The 20,398-nt window shown below is 45.6% G+C and overlaps 1 protein-coding gene across 1 annotated transcript in view; it reads left to right on the top strand.

Moving 5' to 3' along the window:
- LOC124594695 (5-methylcytosine rRNA methyltransferase NSUN4) overlaps positions 1-20,398 on the top strand; it is an 87,672-nt gene that overhangs the window by 10,514 nt on the left and 56,760 nt on the right. The window contains exon 2 of the mRNA XM_047133062.1: positions 6,770-6,949. Coding sequence (XP_046989018.1) covers positions 6,770-6,949 — 180 coding nt within the window. The remainder of the gene's footprint in view (positions 1-6,769; positions 6,950-20,398) is intronic.

Raw genomic sequence — 20,398 nt, 5'->3', positions numbered from 1 at the left:
TGAGGCACTTATAGCTGCTGCCTGCCAGTCTACCTGTTTCTTCAGGTACGTTGATGACACATTCGTCAATTGGCCACATGGCTGGAAAAGACTGGATGAGTTCCTTGGCCAAAGGAACTCAAGTTACCCCAACATTAAGTTCACAGTGGAACTAGAGAAAGATAATCAACTTCCATTCCTGGATGCCCTGGTGAAAAGGAAGATAGATAGGACAACAGGACACAGTGTGTGTAGGAAACCAAAACACGCGGACTTATATTACAGGCTGCTAGCTGCCATCATCCAGTGCAGAAGAACAGGTTACTGAGAACACTTGTACACCTAGCCAAGACACTTGACTAGTTCAGACAGCTTGGCAGAGTTAGAACATCTGCAGCAAATGTTTACCACCACAGGTACTCAAACAGGGACATCCGCAAAGCACTACATCTCACCAGATCACCTGATATAATGGGAGAACAACAAGAAGAGACCAGGAGGGTAGCCTTTCTACCACATGCAGGTCCTATATCTGCAAAGATCAGCAGGATCCTGAAAAATCAAAAGTGTGTTCAGGCCATCTAAAAAGATCAGGTTGCTCCTTGGAACGGTTAAGGATGATCTGGAGGTTAAGGAAACATGGTATCTGCCATATAACAGGTGAATGTTGTATGTCTGACGTCGGTCAAACTGCCGGAACACTTGAAATAAGATGGAAAGGACACCAAAAACATAGCAGGCTGTGACAGATCACTAAATCAGCAGTAGCAGAATATTCCCTAGAACTTGAACATGCCATGAATTATGATAAAACAAGGTTCCTCACTCAGACCCCCAAATTCTGGGATAGATGAGAGAGAACCTGATCAACCGGGAAGCAGGATACCAGACCAATACAAAGTGGAATTCAGCATTAGAATTACAAAGAGACAATGGAAAAAAGTTCCCTTCTCCATTGATGATCCTCAGACAACAAGAGATGTAATTAATGGGATTGAATCTCTTATCTCTTATGGAGCATGGGGCAGTCTCCTCGGGAGACAACTGTAGTGCTCATAGACAAAAAACAGAACAACATTAACCATGTGGACCTTCAGGCACCATGCACCTTAGGAGCAGACACAGTACAGAACTCCAGACAGCGGCCACCGCCATGAGAGATTACTGTGGAGTGCATAGACAGAATATGCAATTCCCACAGCAGCCTGATTTGGTAGGCAGTGCACTTTGTAAAGAAGTACCAGACCCACAAGTTTAGGAGAATGGCGGGGGCATTCTAGAAGGCAGGATGATTGCCAACAGCGTAGGAAACATCTGCAGCATGTCGATTGTACTGGGAATGCATCTGCTGGGAACAGACTTAGTATGGAACGCCTTGACATGGCTGCCACTGGGGAAAACAATGGAAAAAGGTGTGGATGGAAGATGGAACACCTAGAGGCAAACAGCACCACCAGAAATGGCCAGATTGTTGCAGATAGCTAGGAAACACAAGACACCGCCCTGGCATAAACACGGGATACGGTTAGCTTGTTGACCAGTCACAAAAAACACCTGGTAAAGACACCGAATTGTGATGTTGAAATATTGTGTCGGGAATACGCAGACCATCAGCAGTACACCCGATGCCACGAGATGACACTGAATCGCCAGAAAAGTCTAAAACACTAAATATGAGGCACTGTCAGCGATAAAAATTCCATCATTGTGTGGGAACATGAAGTCCATGAATGGCTGGAAATGGTCTCCAACCAACTAAACGTAACTGAGGACCCAGTCCATTCCATGTAAACACAGCCCACACCATTATGAAATCACCATTACCTTGCACAGTGCTTTTTTGACAGCCTGGGTCCATGGTCTGTGCAACACTCGAACCCTATCATCAGCTTGTACTAACTAAAATTGAGACTCATCTGACCAGGTCATGGTTTTTTAGTTGTCTCTGGTCCAACTGATATGGTTATGAGCCCAGAAGGGGCACTGTAGGTGGTTTGCTGTTAGCAAAGGCACTCATGTAGATCGTCTGTAACCATAGCTCATTAATGCCATATTTCACCTCAGTGTCTTAACTCACACTTTTGTGGTACATCCCACATTGATTTTTGCAGTTATTTCATGCAGTGTTACTTGTCTTTTAGCACTGACAATGCTTTGCAAATGCTGCTACTATTGGTCATTAAGTGAAAGCCATCGACCACTACATTATCTGTGATGAGAGGTAATGCATGAAATTTGGTATTCTTGGCCCACTCTTGACACTGTGGAGTTCAGTATATTGAATTTGCTGATTTCCGAAATGGAATGTCTCGTGCATCTAGCTCCAACTACCATTCCGTGTTCAGTGCCTTTAACTACCATCATGCGGCCGTGATCATGTTGGAAAGAATTTCACAAGAATCGACTGAGTACAAATGATAGCTCTGCCAGTGCACTGCCCTTTTATACCTAAAGTATACAATACTACCGCCACCTGTATATATATGCATATCACTATGCCTTGAGTTTTGTCACCTGCTTAAGTGATTAATATTGCAGAGATGGTGTACACATAAGCACAGCAGAGAGGTCTTAGTGTTAGTGTTATCGCAAGCCCAGCCAGTGAGTGGCTGTTAAACAAACTAAAATGTGAAAGTAAGCACCAGTGTGCTTAATTGGCATTTGAGGACAGAATACTTTATCTCTGGTATTATGGATTTGTCACATCATGACTGTTCAACTCAGTTATAAGATGTGAAACCAGGGGATAAAAGTGGGTTGTACTAAGTAGTGGATGGGTGCAGGACACTTCCAATGTACTCACAGCATGAGATTACTGCCATCTTGCCTGCATAACCACATATGACCACATAACTTTGTGTACAGTGTTTGATCAGTGCTGGAACATTACAGTGGATTTCAATCTGTGTGTGTTTTGCTGTCCAGCGCAATTTCATGCATGATCAAACAGTGGCATGCATTCTACTACTCAGGCTGCCATTATTGAGGGAACACCAAAATCTATGAAATGAACGTGAATGCCATTGTTTGATACTGAATTGCCAACTGTAGTGTTTTCAGACCAATCCTACAATGACGACAGCATACATATGGTTTAATGCTACTTTGGTGGAAGATAGCTTGCATTCTTGAGCAGTATAGTGAGAAAACTCATAGTTAAATTGGTTGACACTAATTCCTACAACTTGCATTCATGACTCCTACATGTTAGGGGCAACCTGAATAGCAGCCATTGCATCAGGAAGACTCCAGAGCCTGAGGTACTGTCTTTTCCTTAGACAACTGTGCACAAATATTTCAGTATTATATTGCCCAACCACTTGTGAGGAATGTGCAAGCCTTCTTCAGCCAATGATGGTCACCAGTGCTTTCTGCGGTGCACATTTACCTGGCATGTGATCCACCAAGCATGAGTGGGATATGGTGGTTGGCAACTTGATTGTCACACTTCTTGAGAACCAACTGTTGATTCTTTGTGTATTGTTGTACAAACCTCTGATTTTATGCTGTTATCATCATCATTCAACTTAAAGGAATTGGACCTCTGTCTATTCTGTCTTCAGATAGTTTGTGTGCATCGTTTCATTGGTTGACCTATTTGATTTTATGCCACGATGTGTAATGGTTCTGATTCCAGTTTTTGAATGCTTTATGCATTTGGAACTATGTACAGGGATTTAAAGGGAAATGATCATGTAGATGTAACATTAGGTGAAGGAATTGCTCAGTATTTACACATCAGTGGAATATTGGAAATATGTGGTTCTCTATAATGGAGACTTCACCAAACATAACTTGAACCTTTTAACTTATGGAGGTCTTTACCATAGCAATTTGGAACACAATGATTGAAAAGTGCTATACATGCACACCATTATGTTAAACACTTCAGAGTGTTAGAAGTTAAATTAGTGAATTAATGTAGATGCCTTCTCTGTTGCAAGACGGGTACTTGCAGGTTTTTGGAAAATGGCTGCAGAAATTTTTCAACGTTATAATATATAAAGTAATAATACAAGCATGAGTGCAATGGAAACTTAAAATTAAGCTTATTCTTGTACTAAAAATACAGAAATGTAGTGTTCCTGCTGAAAGATGGAAATTGGTAGAAAATTGAAGTCGGTATGTAAACACAACCAGGATCAAAGCATTGGGAAGCAGGGTCAGTATTATTTCTTTAACAGAAATAAAATTATTGCATGCATATATTTACGTGTTTGTTCATATTAAAATTCTAAAATTTATATTCATTTAAACGTAAGGTAAATTACATTATATCAGAGCATGCCACTAAGTGCAACCTGCTCAGTTTCATAAGCTGTGCTGTCAGAACGTCCCTCTACCCACCCCCTTTCAAACATCAGCTTATCTGACTTGTGTATATGAGAACTGTGCCTCCAACAATCCATTTTTCTACCTCCCTCCCTCCCTTCTTCGCCTCCCCCCCCCCCCCCCCCCCCTCCCCCAAACTTCCTGCCCCTCATTCCTTCACCCTGGTCTGCTCCATACTTCGTTTGGTACTATAAAATGTTAGAACCACTCACATTCCCAATTTAAAATGATAATTAATTTTGCACTTTGGGAGGAAAAGTGCTAGTGCATGAGTGAAATGAATTTATTAATAGTTTTACACATTTCAACCTATAGTAGAATACTACACTTCTTAATCTTGTTTTAAAAGAATCATTATATCAATATCAGCGAAGTCCTCCATTAATAGAAAATATTTAAAGTTGTCAAAGAGTGTGTATTACCTATAGATGCATGAAGGCGTGCTGAAAAGTATTGCGTCCAAATTTTTTTGTGTGATACCTCTTAAAGGTTTTTAAATAAAACAAAAGTTATTAACATTTTACATCTTTATCCTGCTTGTCTGCATATTTATTTCTCAATATAGCCAGTCTGGCGACGAACACATTTCTCCCAACGAGAGGTCAGTTGTTGATACCATGACTATAGAATGTTTGACTTTGTCGACAGAGCCACGGGCTCACCTCTGCTTGCACTGCTTCAGCACTATCAAGGTGAAGTCCTTGGAGGCATTCATAAAGTTTTGGAAACAGATGAAAATCAGATGGGATGAAGTTGGGACAGTGGATGAGCAGTGACAGTGATGTTAGGTAGTTTCATGTCCTATGGGTCATTTGCATGATAAATCACAATTATGTGGAATGAGTCATTTTACATATATATAAAAATGGCTACATGTTGAACATTTATAAAGGTTTTTACCTCATTTTTTTTCTGTAAAAATATCTGCAGATGTGAGTTAGTAATCCCTACTCACCACGTTTCACTCATTATAGTAATAAAAATTCTACAGAATAGAAAGAGGTATCACAGAGAAACTTTTTTAGTTTGCTTTCAAATTTTTCTTTGCTATCTGTCAAACATTTTATATCCCTCGGTAAGTTATCAAAAATGTTTCATGCAACATTGTACACCCCTTTTTGTAATAAAGAAAAACTTAATATGGACTAATGAATATCATTTTTACTTCTGGTATTGTAATTATGTACATCATTGTTCCTTTTGAACTGCAGTGGATTATTTACAACAAACTTCATGAGGGAATAAATATACTGTGAAGTAGTAGTCAGAATGCCAAACTCTTTAAACAGTCATCTACAAGATGCTTGTGGATGTGCACCACATATTACTCTCACAGCATGTTTTTGAGCAGTGAAAACTTTCTTTCTTAAGAATGAGTTCTCCCAGAACATAATTCCATATGACATTATTGAATGAAAATATGCAGACTATGTCAACTTACTGATTTCTCTCTCCCCAAGATTTCCAGTGATTCTAAGGGAAAATGGGCTGAACTAAGTTGTTTTAGGCATTCCAAAATGCGCTTTTTCCAGTTAACATTCTCTTCAATATGAACACTTAAGAATTTTGAAGTTTCCACATTATTTATTACTTCCTCGCCATGCGTTACACTTAGCATTGGTGTAGTACCCCTAGATGTGCAGAACTGAATAGGTGGCGTCTTGTCTCTTTAAAATTGAGTGTGAGACGATTCACAGAAAAGCAGCCAATGACAGTTTAAAGAGTATTGTTTTCTATCTTCTGTTTCTGAACGCGTGCTTGGGTTGATTGCAATACTAGTGAATCCAACATGCTGGATTGTGGCAAATGTTGCAGCACTCATATGTGGTCTGACATTGTTATGATGAATGAGAGGGTGCTGCATGTGTTGACAAACTCTTCGAATTCATAACTCGATTACAGCAGCCTGTTTTCACTCACTGACATAGTAATGTTACATATCACCCTGTTACACGCTACAATTTGGAGCCGTTTAGTGGTAAAGGGCTGCTAATATGTGGACATGAAGAATAAAGATGTAGAATGTGAATAACATTTGTTTTATTCAAACATAAAGATTTGGAGACATTATTTTTCAGCAAACCCTCATATTTATTCTTCACTGATTCTGGAAAATGTCTAGTGCATGATGTCTTTTTCTGTATTGCATCTTTCCTCAGTTTTGATTTTTGAATCTTTCTTTATTTTTATATTGGAGATGAAGGTATTAAAGTCAGGTAAATATTAGATCACAAAATATTACTTAAGTCACAGAAGTCTACTTTATAAATAAAGACAGCAGCTTACATCTGTGCTTCTGAGTATTAGTGTTTGAAAAGAGATTTATTTATTTTTGTTCATTTTCAAATAACTTTTTCTAAATATAACCTAAAGGAAACAATACATGAAACTGAGAGCTCGTGTTAACGATACTGTAGCAATTATTCCATAATTATCATTTGTTCTATCTGTATTTCAGTCTGTCATTGCAAAGAGGAAATCACCGAAAGATAAAGCATTAGAACATTTTGATGATTTTTACAAGTCTATTTATGGGAAACAATGGCCATCAATTCGGATTGGTCTGTTGTCTCCTCACAAATATTGTGCAGTCATTAACAACTTTGGAGATACTGAAACAACTGTGGAAGACCTACAGGTGAGTTTATAAAACAGCTAATATTAGGAGCATTTGATGTGAGCTACATATGTGTGCCTGATCATACTCATTAAGTTTCAGCAGTTCAGATATCAGGCTTTATTTTGATGTAATTATATGGTTGTCATATTCTCTAATTTTTTCACAAATCATATTACTTAGATTCCATCTTGATGGAAAACTTGACAGTGAAATGACTTACTATAAAAATTACCACTGAGATATGACTGTGATGAAATGTTTATCTGAACATCATTAACAACCACCATGACAGATAGGCAGCATGAATCTCACTATTTCCCATATCCTCTCGGGAAGTTCACAAGTCTTTCGTGAGTATAGGTGTGGTGAACACAGGGCCCAGACTTTCCCCCCTGCGGGACCGGGGGTTAGAATAGGCCCGAGGTAGTCCTACCTGTCGTAAGAGGCAACTAAAAGGAGTCTCACACATTTCGGCCCTATGAGTTCAGGTCCCATTCTATGGTTTCACCTGCCACTTCCAAAATTCTACAGAAGTGCGAGCCATATGGGGAAGGATGCCTTAAGTGGTGCACATGTTATCCATAGTGCCCTTAGATTCAATCTCCTGAATCTCTTGTCATGGCTTTGCATCCCCACCTGTGATTTAAGTATTTGGCCAAGAACACTTTCTAGGGTATGTCAACTTCTTCTGTAGTTTCCTGTCCTAGGGCTACAAAACGGAGAGAGCCATATTCGCCTCAGTTTTTTGTCTGTAGCAGAACTGATGGGGACTCCTTTGTATCTACAAAGCCTCAATTTTTTGTTGAACACCTTGAGGATAAGTTTTGAGAAGTGACAGCATTGTCCAAGATGCGAAACAGCGCATTCCTGATTCGGACAGCAGCCCCAGCCTGATCCCGAGGGTTACTTGTCTGTGACAAGTTGTGTGATATTCCTGTTTCCGTCACTCCCCATAAAAGCCTCGAGATGGTCCAGGGGATCATTTTCCATCTCAATCTCCTCTTGTAGTCTGATGATGAGCTCCGCGCCAATTTAGAATGATGGGGCGTTCTGTTCATCCGGCCCATTTACAGGGGACTCAAAGACAACAGGGTTGCTACCGGTGCCTTCATCTTGGCCTTTGAGGGTGATTCATTGCCTGAAAAGTCAAGGTGATGTTTTACCGCTGTGTCATTCAACTATACGTCCCTCCCCCTATGTGATGCTTTAAGTGCTGGAAGTTCGGGCACATGTCTTCCCGCTGCACTTCCAGCACCACATGTTGAGACTGTGGACATCCACTGCACTCAGATACTCCGTGTGCGCCTCCTCCCACCTGCATCAGCTGTGGAGAGCAACACTTCCCCTGCTCACCAGGCTGCACAGTACTCCAAAAGGAGCGGAAAATCATGGAGTACAAGACCCTGGACTGGTTGACTTAAAGAGAGGCTAAACGCAAATTTGAAAGATTACACCCCATTCAGTTGACGTTGACATATTCTGCAGCTATGTCACCATCGCCATCCCAAGTGCCAGTGGTTCCTCACTCTGTGCCACAAACAGTGGTCCCTCTGGGCCACCAGAATACATCTGTCCCCTTGGTGGTAGGGGGCAAATCTTCCTCCGTTGCTCCCAAAGCACCTAATTTGGGAGCAAGGGCCCCCCCCCTCCAAATGCAGGGGACATTGGTCCCCTCCCCCGTGCTGGAGAAGCAAACACCCATAACCCCTTGTGGGGTGGCACCGTGCTTACTGGCCGAGGCAGAGATGTCGAAAATTTAGTGTCACAACTCGACCTCGACCTCTACCTCTTAAATACAGGTGCCCCACACGTTTCAGTGTGGCACATGGCACATATTCAGCCATTGATCTCTCGGTTTGCAGTCCTGGCCTTCTCCCATCTATTCACTGGAGAGCACTTGATGACCTGTGTGGTAGTGACCACTTCTTCATCTTCCTGTCACTGCCCCGGTGTCAGGCCTACGGACACCTGCCCAGATGGGTTTTAAACAAGGCATACAGGGAAGCTTTTATCACTGCTGTCTCTGTTGAATCTCCCACACATGGTAACATCGATGTGGTGGTTGAGCAGGTAACTACAACAATTGTTTAAGTGGCGGAAAACGCGACCCCTCGTCTTTAGGATGCTTCCGGCGAAAGACAGTCCCTTGGTGGTTGCTGGATGTCACTGAGGCAATTAAGGAGTGTCGGTGAGCTCTACAGCGGCATAAGTGGCACACTTTCCTGGAGCACCTCATTGCCTTTAAACGGCTCCGTGCCCACGTCCGCCAGCTTATCAAAAGATGGAAACAGGAGTGTTGGGAGAGATATGTCTTGACCATTGGGTGCCATATGTCACCTTCCCAAGTCTGAGCAAAGATCAAACGAGTTTTTGGGTGCCAGGCCCAACAGGTATTGTTCCCGGTGTTAACATAAATGGCATGTTATTTTTCTGATGCAAACACGGTTGCTGAGCACTTTGTTGAGCACTATGCTCGCACCTCTGCGTCGAAGAATTACCCACCAGCCTTTTGCTCTCTCAAACGGCGGATGGAAGGGAAAGTCCTCTCGTTCACTACACGCCACAGTGAACCCTATAATGCCCCATTTACAGAGTGGGAGCTCCCCAGTGCCCTTGCACATTGCCCCGACACAGTTCCTGGGCCAGATCGGATCCACAGTCAAATGATTAAACATCTCTTGCGTGACTACAAGTGACATCTCCTCATGATCTTCAACTGGATCTGGTGCGATGGCATCTTTCCCTCACACTGGCAGGAGAGCACCATCATTTCGGTGCTCAAACCCGGCAAAAACCCGCTTGATGTGGATAGCTATTGGCCCATCAGCCTCATCAACGTTCTTTGTAAGCTGCTGGAACATATGGTCTGTTGGCAGTTGGGTTGGGTCCTGGAGTCACGTGGCCTACTGGCTCTGTGCCAGGGCGGTTTCCGCCAGGGTCGCTCTACCACTGATAATTTTGTGTCCCTCGAGTATGCCATCCGAACACCCTTTACCAGATGCTAACACCTTGTTGCCGTCTCTTTTGATTTACGAGAAGTCCATGACACCACCTGGCGACATCATATCCTTGCCACATTATACAGTACCGAGCGAGGTGGCGCAGTGGTTAGACACTGGACTCGCATTCGGGAGGACGACGGTTCAATCCCGCGTCCGGCCATCCTGATTTAGGTTTTCCGTGATTTCCCTAAAATCGCTCCAGGCAAATGCCGGGATGGTTCCTTTCAAAGGGCACGGCCGACTTCCTTCCCCGTCCTTCCCTAATCCGATGAGACCGATGACCTCGCTGTCTGGTCTCCTTCCCCAAAACCAACCAACCACATTATACAAGTGGGGTGTCCGAGGCATGCTCCCAATTTTTATCCAGAATTTCCTGTCGCTTCATGCTTTCCGTGTCCAAGTTGGTACCTCCCATAGATCCCCCCCCCTCTCCCCCCCTCCCCCCCCCATATCCAAGAGAACGCAGTCCCTCAGGGCTCTGTATTGGGTGTATCTCCATTTTTAGTGGCCATTAACTGTCTAGCAGCAGCTGTAGGGCTGTCAGTCTCACCCTCTCTGTATGCAAATGACTTCTGCATTTCGTACTACTCCACCAGTACTGGTGTTCCTGAGCGGTACCTGCAGGGAGACATCAACAGGATGCAGTCATGGGCTCTAGCCCACGGCTTCCAGTTTTCGGCTGCAATGTTGTGTGTTATGCACCTCTGTTAGCGTTGTACTATCCATCCAGAACCAGAAAATTACCTTAATGATGATCCACTCACTGTAGTGGAGACATATTGATTGTTAGGACTGGTTTTCGATGCCTGATTGACTTGGCGTCCTCACCTTCGTCAGCTTAAGCTGAAGTGCTGGCAGCACCTCAATGCCCTCTGCTGGCTGAGCAACATCAACTAGGGTGCAGATCACTCTGCGCTTCTGCAGCTCTACAGAGCCCTTGTTCGATCACGTCTTAACTATGGGAGTCTGGTTTATGGTTGGGCGGCGTCCTCAGCATTGCGTTTACTCAACCCAGTGCACCACTGTGGTGTCTGACTAGCGATGGGAGCTTTTGGGATGAGTCCGGTGACCAACATCCTGGCAGAGGCTGGAGTCCTTCCATTGCAGGTCAGATGTGCACAACAGCTCTCCAGTTACGTTGCACATGTTCGTAGTTCTTCTGCACATCCAAATTACTGCCTCCTTTTCCCACCCATGGCGGTTATTCTCCTGTATCGGCACCCCAGGTCAGGGCTTACAATTGCAGTTCGCATCTGATCCCTTCTATCTGAACTGCAGTCCTTGCCTTTTCCAGCTATACTCGAGGTCCACTCGCGTGCATCTCCATGGTGTACACCTTGGCAGCGGCTTCGCCTGGACCTTTCACATGGCCCAAAGGACTCGGTTCACCCCGCGGCTCTTCGCTGTCACTTCCTCTCGATTCTTGACACCGACGGCTCAATGGCTGATGGTCACGTCAGCTTTGCGTATGTCCATGGAGGACATATTGAACAGCATTCCGTGCCTGTGATGGCTGCAGTGTTTTCACTGCAGAGCTGGTGGCTATATCTCATGCTCTTGAGCACATCCGTTCATATCCTGGGGAGTCATTTCTTCTGTGTACTGACTCCTTGAGCAGCCTACAAGCTATTGGCCAGTGCTACCCTTGTTATCCTTTGGTAGCGACCATCTAGGAGTCCATCTATACATCTATACCCTGGAACAGTCCGGTTGTTCAGTGGTGTTTGTGTGGACCCCAGGACACGTCGGAATCACAGGCAACAAATTTGCTGACAGGCTGGCCAAACAGGCTACACAGAAACTGCTTATGGAGATCGTTTTTACACCACCAGGTTTTTCGGCTTTGGTAGACGGAATGGCATAGTCTCAGTACGCACAACAAACTGTGTGCCATTAAGGAGAGCATGAATGTGTGGCAGTCCTCCATGCAGGCCTCTTGCAGGGACTCTGTGCTTCTATGCCAGCTCTGCATTGGCCATGCTTGGGCAACCCACGGCTACCTCCTGCTCTGTGAAGATGTACCTCAGTGTCGATGCGACGCCCGTTTGACAGTGGCCCACATTCTGGTGCACTGTCCCACTTTGACTGCCCTGCGACGAAATCTTCAGTTACTGGACTCGTTGCTACTAATTTTATCTGATAACACATCGTTGGCTGATTTAATTTTACGTTTTATTAGTGAGGGTGGATTGTATCATTTGATCTAAGTTTTAGCGCACGTCCTTTGTCCCCCTGTGTCCTCCATCCTAGTGCTTTTAGGGTGGAGGTTTTAATGTGTTGCAGAGTGGCTGGCTTCTCCTTTTTATTCTCATGCTCAGCCAGCCATGGTAATCTGTTTTGTCATTTTAATGTCTTCTACCTGTTTCTTGCTGTTCTGTGGTTTTCTTCTCCCATTTTGCCCATTTAAGTGTTTGTTGCTCTTTTTTTACTCGGAACAAGGGACCGATGACCTAGGGATTTGGTCCCTTCCCCCCTCTTTTAAACCAACCAACCAACCAGGGCCCGGACTTATTGCAGTACTTAGTTCCTTTCTTGTACTATAATCTCCGACCATTATCTTTCTTTATTTCTCTTTCTTTCTCATGGTGTCACCCTTTGATGCTGATCTGACTACTTCACCAGGTTCTGCTTTCTTTCGTCGATATCTTCATTCATTTTCCTTACATCACTTTTTGGCTAAGTTGGCCCGCTTTCACGTTTGACCTTGAGTTTCAAAAATTTTCCTGTGTTGTGGACCAGATGGGGAAGAATGGTTTAAATAGTACCTACAACATGCAGTGTTGACCCTCTGTGCACAATAACAGCACAGACTCATATATACAGGATTATTACAAATGATTGAAGCGATTTCACAGCTCTACGATAGCTTTATTATTTGAGATATTTTCACAATGCTTTGCACACACATACAAAAACTCAAAAAGTTTTTTTAGGCATTCACAAATGTTCGATATGTGCCCCTATAGTGATTCGGCAGACATCAAGCTGATAATCAAGTTCCTCCCACACTCGGCGCAGCATGTCCCCATCAATGAGTTCGAAAGCATCGTTGATGCGAGCTCGCAGTTCTGGCACGTTTCTTGGTAGAGGAGGCTTAAACACTGAATATTTCACACAACCCCACAGAAAGAAATTGCATGGGGTTAAGTCAGGAGACCGTGGAGGCCATGACATGAATTGCTGATCATGATCTGCACCACGACCGATCCATCGGTTTTCCAATCTCCTGTTTAAGAAATACCGAACATCATGATGGTAGTGCAGTGGAGCACCATCATGTTGAAAGATGAAGTCAGCGCTGTCAGTCTCCAGTTGTGGCATGAGCCAATTTTCCAGCATGTCCAGATACACATGTCCTGTAACGTTTTTTTCGCAGAAGAAAAAGGGGCCGTAAACTTTAAACCGTGAGATTGCACAAAACACATTAACTTTTGGTGAATTGCGAATTTGCTACACGAATGCGTGAGGATTCTCTACCGCCAGATTCGCACATTGTGTCTGTTCACTTCACCATTAAGAAAAAATGTTGCTTCATCACTGAAAACAAGTTTCGCACTGAACGCATCCTCTTCCGTGAGCTGTTGCAACCACACCGAAAATTTAAAGCGTTTGACTTTGTCATTGGGTGTCAGGGCTTGTAGCAATTGTAAACGGTAAGCCTTCTGCTTTAGCCTTTTCCGTACGATTTTCCAAACCGTCGGCTGTGGTATGTTTAGCTCCCTGCTTGCTTTATTTGTCGACTTCCGCGGGCTACGCGTGAAACTTGCCCGCACGCGTTCAACCGTTTCTTCGCTCACTGCAGGCCGACCCGTTGATTTCCCCTTACAGAGGCATCCAGAAGCTTTAAACTGCGCATACCATTGTCAAATGGAGTTAGCAGTTGGTGGATCCTCGTTGAACTTTGTCCTGAAGTGTCGTTGCACTGTTATGACCGACTGATGTGAGTGCATTTCAAGCACGACATACGCTTTCTCGGCTCCTGTCGCCATTTTGTCTCACTGCGCTCTCAAGCGCTCTGGCGACAGAAACCTGAAGTGCGGCTTCAGCCGAACAAAACTTTATGAGTTTTTCTACGTATCTGTAGTGTGTCGTGACCATATGTCAATGAATGGAGCTGCAGTGAATTTATGAAATCGCTTCAATCATTTGTAATAGCCCTGTGCATATAATGCCAACACAGTGACCGATTTGTCATTGTGGGGCCATTACACATACCCTTTAGATCTAGCCTCCTGAAAACACAGGGATCACACTTCTAATATCTGAGCTGCTAGTTCACGTGCATGCCAAGGACTAGATGCCTGTCTTCTTGGAGCATCAGGACTCCAAGCTATGGCCATGGTGCCAGATGGCCTTTGCTTTGGCTGGGTGGCACCTGTGGGGAGAGCCCTTGCTTGGATTAAGTGATGCAAGGACGGACATTTTGCACATGAAATTTATCAGTGGCTATTCTGATTTGTCTGTCTGAGTAGACAAGTCTAAATGGCAATCCTAATGCTTTTCCTACTCCAGCTGCCCCATGGGAAGATGATCAAACTAGAGGACTGGGTGTGAAACAGTTTACTCAGTGCCTGGTGTGTCTTAGATTATATGGAGATACTTTTACGGCAACAAATATCGTGGCAGAATGTCGACGGGATCCGGCTGCATACCCGGAAATTATTAGAAGAACAAAACCATTATTTTTCATGGAACTCATACGAAAATGGAAATCAGTATAAAGGCAGGGTTCCTATGAAAGTAAAAGTACAATGTCTGTAGCGTACTGTATTGAATTTATTATGAGAGTAGTCGATATACATGAGACTTAAACAGTTGTGACAGAATTTCATAGTTTCTTTCATAACACAAGTAACAAAAAAGACATTTGCATTTCCTGGTTGGAGACTGGTATAAAGGCACTGAATATCATGTTGTGTTATTGTGATGTTAGTACTTTGTCCAACCTCAGTTCTTTCTGATTAGCTCAAAAATTCTCTTCAGCACTGATTTTGTTAGGGTTTGTAGTTCTTGCAGTAAAATTGTCACTCACTCTGCTCGTATCACACTTTTCAGATCACATATGTCCTCAGATTGCCTTCCATTGAATAAATACACCTTGCAAGTATTCCCCGATGGTTTTCCACAGGATTCATATCCAGGTTACGGGCAGGCCAGGGGAAGACATTGATATCTTTATCTTCAAATCACTTTTGACTGTAGCAGAAACATGCACAGATGCATTATCTTGTTGAAACATTAGACTTTTGATCCCTAGGTCCTTATACATTCTAATCAAATCTCTCTCTAGCATCTTAGTGTACATGTTAGAGTTAACTGTAGTGTTCGGGCAAGCAATGCCTGACTTACCTTTAGTGCAGAAGGCTGTCCAAATCATAATACTTCCACCACCAAAATTTCTGCATGTTCTTACCTGCTGTTCTATTCTCACATCATGCCACTAATATCAATATCTATCTGCCCCGTCTAAATTAAACTTTTCATAACTGAAGATCACATTATACCATTCTGAAGTCCATGACATCGGTTTTTCAGCAAACTCCAATCTATCCCATTTATGTTTGGATGTTAGAGCAAGTTTCTTGAATGCAAGATGTTTGTCATTTGACAAAATTTATCGTACACATCTGGCAGTTACTGACAAATGCAAATCATCAACAAGTTGAGAAGAATAATGAGTTTTGGCCCTTGCTTTGCACAAAAGAAACTGTTTAGATGCCTCACATAATTTTATACTTAGCCCATATTTTATGTTCTGTTTATATTGTGCACCAATTCTAATGAAATTATCAATTATTGTACTCAAATGGTTCAACTTCTTCATGATTAGAGAGTCCTAGTTCCATGTGCACACCAATTTTTGCTTTTCCACCTCATGGTAACTGTTTTCCGTGTGGCATTGTTACAATCGTGGTTTATGTACACAACACGCACTGTCACTAATGATATCTGGTTTCCTATTTGCAGTAAAGGCACATATGCACACACTAACACTGCACAGAGCTACTGCCTTTATACTGAGTTCCACCCTCTACCATGTAAATCATAAAAGTTTTGTATATATTGTACTACTGACATCAAATGCAATATCATTTGACTGCATTTGTCAGTGTACTGGATCTCGTGTTATTGCCTATGTACTGTGCACCCCCTGTGGGTTCGGGGGTAAGAATAGGCCCGCGGTATTCCTGCCTGTCGTAAGAGGCGACTAAAAGGAGTCTCATCTGTTTCGTCCTTTAATGTGATGGTCCCCTAAGGGGTTTGACCAGTACCTTTCCAAATTTTCCGTTAGTGCGTACCATTTGGGGAAGGACACCTTATGTGGTGCATCTTAAATCCATCTTGCCCTAAGATCTGGCACACTTGATATTTTCATGGAGTAGGACTTAATCGAGCTTTCGGCCACATCCGCTGCAGTGTGTTCCGGATAGCATACATTCCCTCCTTTGTGCACTTCCATCTTTGCCCTCATGATGTACATGGATATTTCGACACCCGACATCCAGCACGGTAGCCAGTCCGTTGTGGTGGGGTCGTCATGTACCCTCTTGGTGGTAGCCCCCTGACTACACAGGGATCGCACTGCTGATGCCTGAGCTGCTATCTCCCCATGTATGCCGAGGAGTAGATGCCCATCCCTGTGGGGCATCGGGACTCCCGGCGAAGGCCATCCTGCCAGATGGTCTTTGCTGTGGCTGGGTGGCGCCCGTGGGGAGAACCCCTGGTCGGAGTGGGTGGCATCAGGGCGGATGACCCGCAATGAAGCGTGGTACATCATCTCTCGCTGGTGGTCCTCCACCAGCAGTCTCTAAGCGATCAAGGTCTAACCTCAACGGCAAGCAATTCAATCCAAGATCATTTCCCTCCCTGGCCACTCCATGGGAGGAACGCATGGCTAAAGGCAGCAGTGGAGATTATTCACCCCGGTACCTTGTCTGTACGCGGGTCGATGGTGAATCTTTTATGCCAACCAAGCTTCAGTTCGGGGAGGTGGAGGGCTTGTCCAAAATGCACTCTGGGTCGGTTCTCATCAAAACAGCATCCTCGGCCCAGTCACGGAGGTTGCTCACTTGTGACAACTTGGGGGATGTTTCCGTCACCATCACCCCCATAAAAGTTTAAACATGGTCCAGGGTATTATATTCCACAGGGATCTTCTACTGCAGTCCGATGATGAACTACGCGCCAATCTAGAACGACGATGTGTTCACTTCATCCGGCGCGTCCATCGGGGTCCGAGGGATAATCAGGTAGCCACCGGTGCCTTCATCTTGGCCTTCGAAGGTGATGTTTTACTCGAAAAGGTCAAGGTGATGGTTTACCGCTGTGATGTGAAGCCATATATCCCTCCTCCAATGCGGTGTTTTAAATGCTGGAAGTTTGGGCACATGTCATCCCGCTGTACTTCCGGCATCACATGTCGAGATAGTGGACACCCTTCGCATCCAAATACTCCATGTGCTCGCCTCCATCTGTGTTAACTGCGGAGACCACCATTCCCCCTGTTCGCTGGACTGTAGGATCTTCCAGAAAGGACGGAAGATAATGGAATATAAAACCCTGGACCGCCTGACCTACTCTGAGGCTAGGTGGAAATATGAGAGGCTCCATCCTGTGCCATTGACAGCAACGTACGCCGCTGCTGCAACAACGGTTCTTCCATCTCCTGTGTCGTCCCGTACGGTTGGTTCTATGATTGGTCAGAATCCAACAGCCCCCTTGATTGTGGGGGGCACGTCACACCCTGTTGCTCCTGCCCCATCTTCTTCAGGAGCAACACCCTCTCTTCACAGCGAGTCTGTACCTCTACAAACAGCTTTAGAGGCTGTCGCTGTTCGGGTGTGGACACCACAGGGTGTTACCGTCTGCAGCCTTTACCTTCCCCCAGATGGTGCTGTCGCGCAGCATGTCCTGGCTGCTCTGATAGCCCAATTGCCGCCACCTTTCTTGTTACTGGGCGACTTCAATGCCCATAACCCTCTGTGGGGTGGGTCAGTGGCGACAGGTCGCGGCGCCACCATTGAGCGTTTATTGGCACAGCTCGATCTTTCGCTCTTAAATGATGGTTCCTTCACGCACTTCAGCGCGGCGCATGGCACGTACTCCGCCATCGACCTTTCGATCTGTAGTCCTAGCCTCTTACCGTCTGTCCAATGGAGAGTGCATGACAACCTGTGTGGTAGTGACCACTTTCCGATCTTTCTGTCACTGCCACAGTGTCAGTCTTCTCTGCGCCCTGCCAGGTGGGCTATGAATAAGGCTGACTGGGACTTGTTTTCCTCCACTGCCGCTATTGAGCCTCTCTCTAGTGATGACGTTGATGTGGTGGTTCAATCGGTCACCACCGGCATCCTTACTGCCACCGAATCTGCCATTCCCCGTACTTCTGGGTCCCCTCGGCGGCGCACTGTGCCTTGGTGGTCGCCTGAGATCGCTGAAGCGATTAAAGATCGCCGGCGGGCGCTCCAGCGTCACAAGCGACATCCCTGTGTTGAACACTTCGCCACCTTCAAACGGCTGCGTGCGCGGGCCTGCCGCCTTATCCGCCAAAGCAAGCAGGAGTGCTGGGAGCGGTATGTGTCCACCATTGACCTCCATGTCACTCCATCGCAGGTCTGGGCCAAGATTCGACGCATCTACGGATATCGGACCCCTGTCAGCGTCCCTGCACTCTCACTGAATGGAGCAGTTTGTACTGATTCCAACGTCATTGAAAACCGCTTGGCAGAGCATTTTGCTATGAGTTCCGCTTCTGCGAATTACCCCCTGGCCTTCCGCTCCATTAAAGAGCGGATGGAACGTCGGAGCCTTTCGTTTCGCACCCACCATCCAGAATCGTACAATGTTCCATTCAGTGAGTGGGAATTTCGTAGTGCCCTAGCCGCTTGCCCTGATACCGCTCCTGGGCCAGATGGCATCCACTGTCAGATGCTGAAATACCTTTCAGTGGACTGCCAGCGACGGCTCCTCGACCTTTACAATCGTATTTGGGTCGAGGGTGCGTTTCTGTCGCAATGGCGGGAAAGTATTGTTATCCCCATTCTGAAACCGGACAAGAACCCTATGGAGGTGGACAGCTACCGTCCCATTAGCCTCACCAACGTTCTTTGCAAGTTGCTTGAACGGATGGTGAGCCGGCGCTTGAATTGGGTACTGGAGTCTCGGGGCCTTCTGGCTCCGTCTCAGGGTGGGTTCTGTAAAGGCCGCTCCGCCGCCGACAATCTGGTGAGTCTGGAGTCGGCCATCCGTACTGCCTTTCCCCCCGTCAGCACCTGGTTGCTGACTTTTTCGACATGTGGAAGGCATACGATACGACATGGCGTCATCACATCCTTTCTATGCTTCATGGATGGGGTCTTGGGGGCCCTCTGCCGATCTTTATCCGCAGTTTTCTGTCATATTGTACCTTCCGCGTCCAAGTCGCAGCCTCCCATAGTTCCTCCCGGGTCCAGGAGAACGGGGTACCACAGGGATCTGTCCTCAGTGTCTGCCTGTTTTTAATTGCAATAAATGGTCTCTCTGCAGCGGTGGGAAATTCTGTCTCCGCTTCCTTGTATGCTGACGACTTCTACCTTTACTATAGCTCTATTGGCATTGCAGCTGCTGAACGTCAGCTACAGGGCGCAATCCGCAAGGCGCAGTCTTGGGTTGTAGCGTGTGGTTTTCAGTTTTCGGCTGCCAAGATCCGCGTTATGCATTTCTGCCGGCGCCGAACGGTCCATCCCTAGCCGCGGCTCTATCTTGACAGCGAACTTCTTGCTGTGGTGGAGACCCACAGGTTTTTGGGTGTACTTTTTGCTGCCCGGTTGACTTGGCTGCCTCACATTCGGCAGCTTAAACAGGCATGTTGGTGGCATCTAAATGCTCTGCGATGCTTGAGCCACACCAGCTGGGGCGCCGACCAATTTACCCTGTTATGGCTCTACGAGGCATTAATCCAGTCTCGTCTGGATTATGGGAGCCTGGCTTATGGCTCAGCATCCCCATCTGCGTTGCGGGTGCTGGACCCCCTCTTACACAGCGGAATACGACTTGCCACTGGTGCCTTCCGAACCAGCCCTGTGGACAGCATACTAGTGGAGGCAGGTGTCCCTCCCCTGCAGTTACGGCGCCAATGTTTGCTGGCCACTTATGCTGCCCATGTTTTTAGCTTGCCCGGGCATCCAAACTATCGTCTCCTGTTCCCGCAATCGGTTGTCCATCTGCCAGAACGTCGGCTCCGGTCAGGTTGTACAATCACGGTCCGCATCAAAGAGCTTCTCTCCAGGCTTAGGGTTTTCACTGTTCCACCTCCTTTTCGGGCCACTTTGCATACACCGCCATGGTGTGTTGCTCGCACTTGCCTTCGGCTCGACTTGGCACAGGGCCCGAAGGACTCAGTCCCTCCAGAGGCCTTCCGCCGCCGCTTTTATTCCATCCTGGCCATGTATCAGGGCTCTGGCGTGGTATGTCGGTTATGCGCTAA

The sequence above is a fragment of the Schistocerca americana genome, chromosome 2, assembly GCF_021461395.2.
Source record: "Schistocerca americana isolate TAMUIC-IGC-003095 chromosome 2, iqSchAmer2.1, whole genome shotgun sequence".
NCBI classification, from domain to species: domain Eukaryota; kingdom Metazoa; phylum Arthropoda; class Insecta; order Orthoptera; family Acrididae; genus Schistocerca; species Schistocerca americana.
The sequence above is the reverse complement of the archived record's forward strand: the minus strand, read 5'-3'. Positions and strand labels throughout refer to the sequence as shown.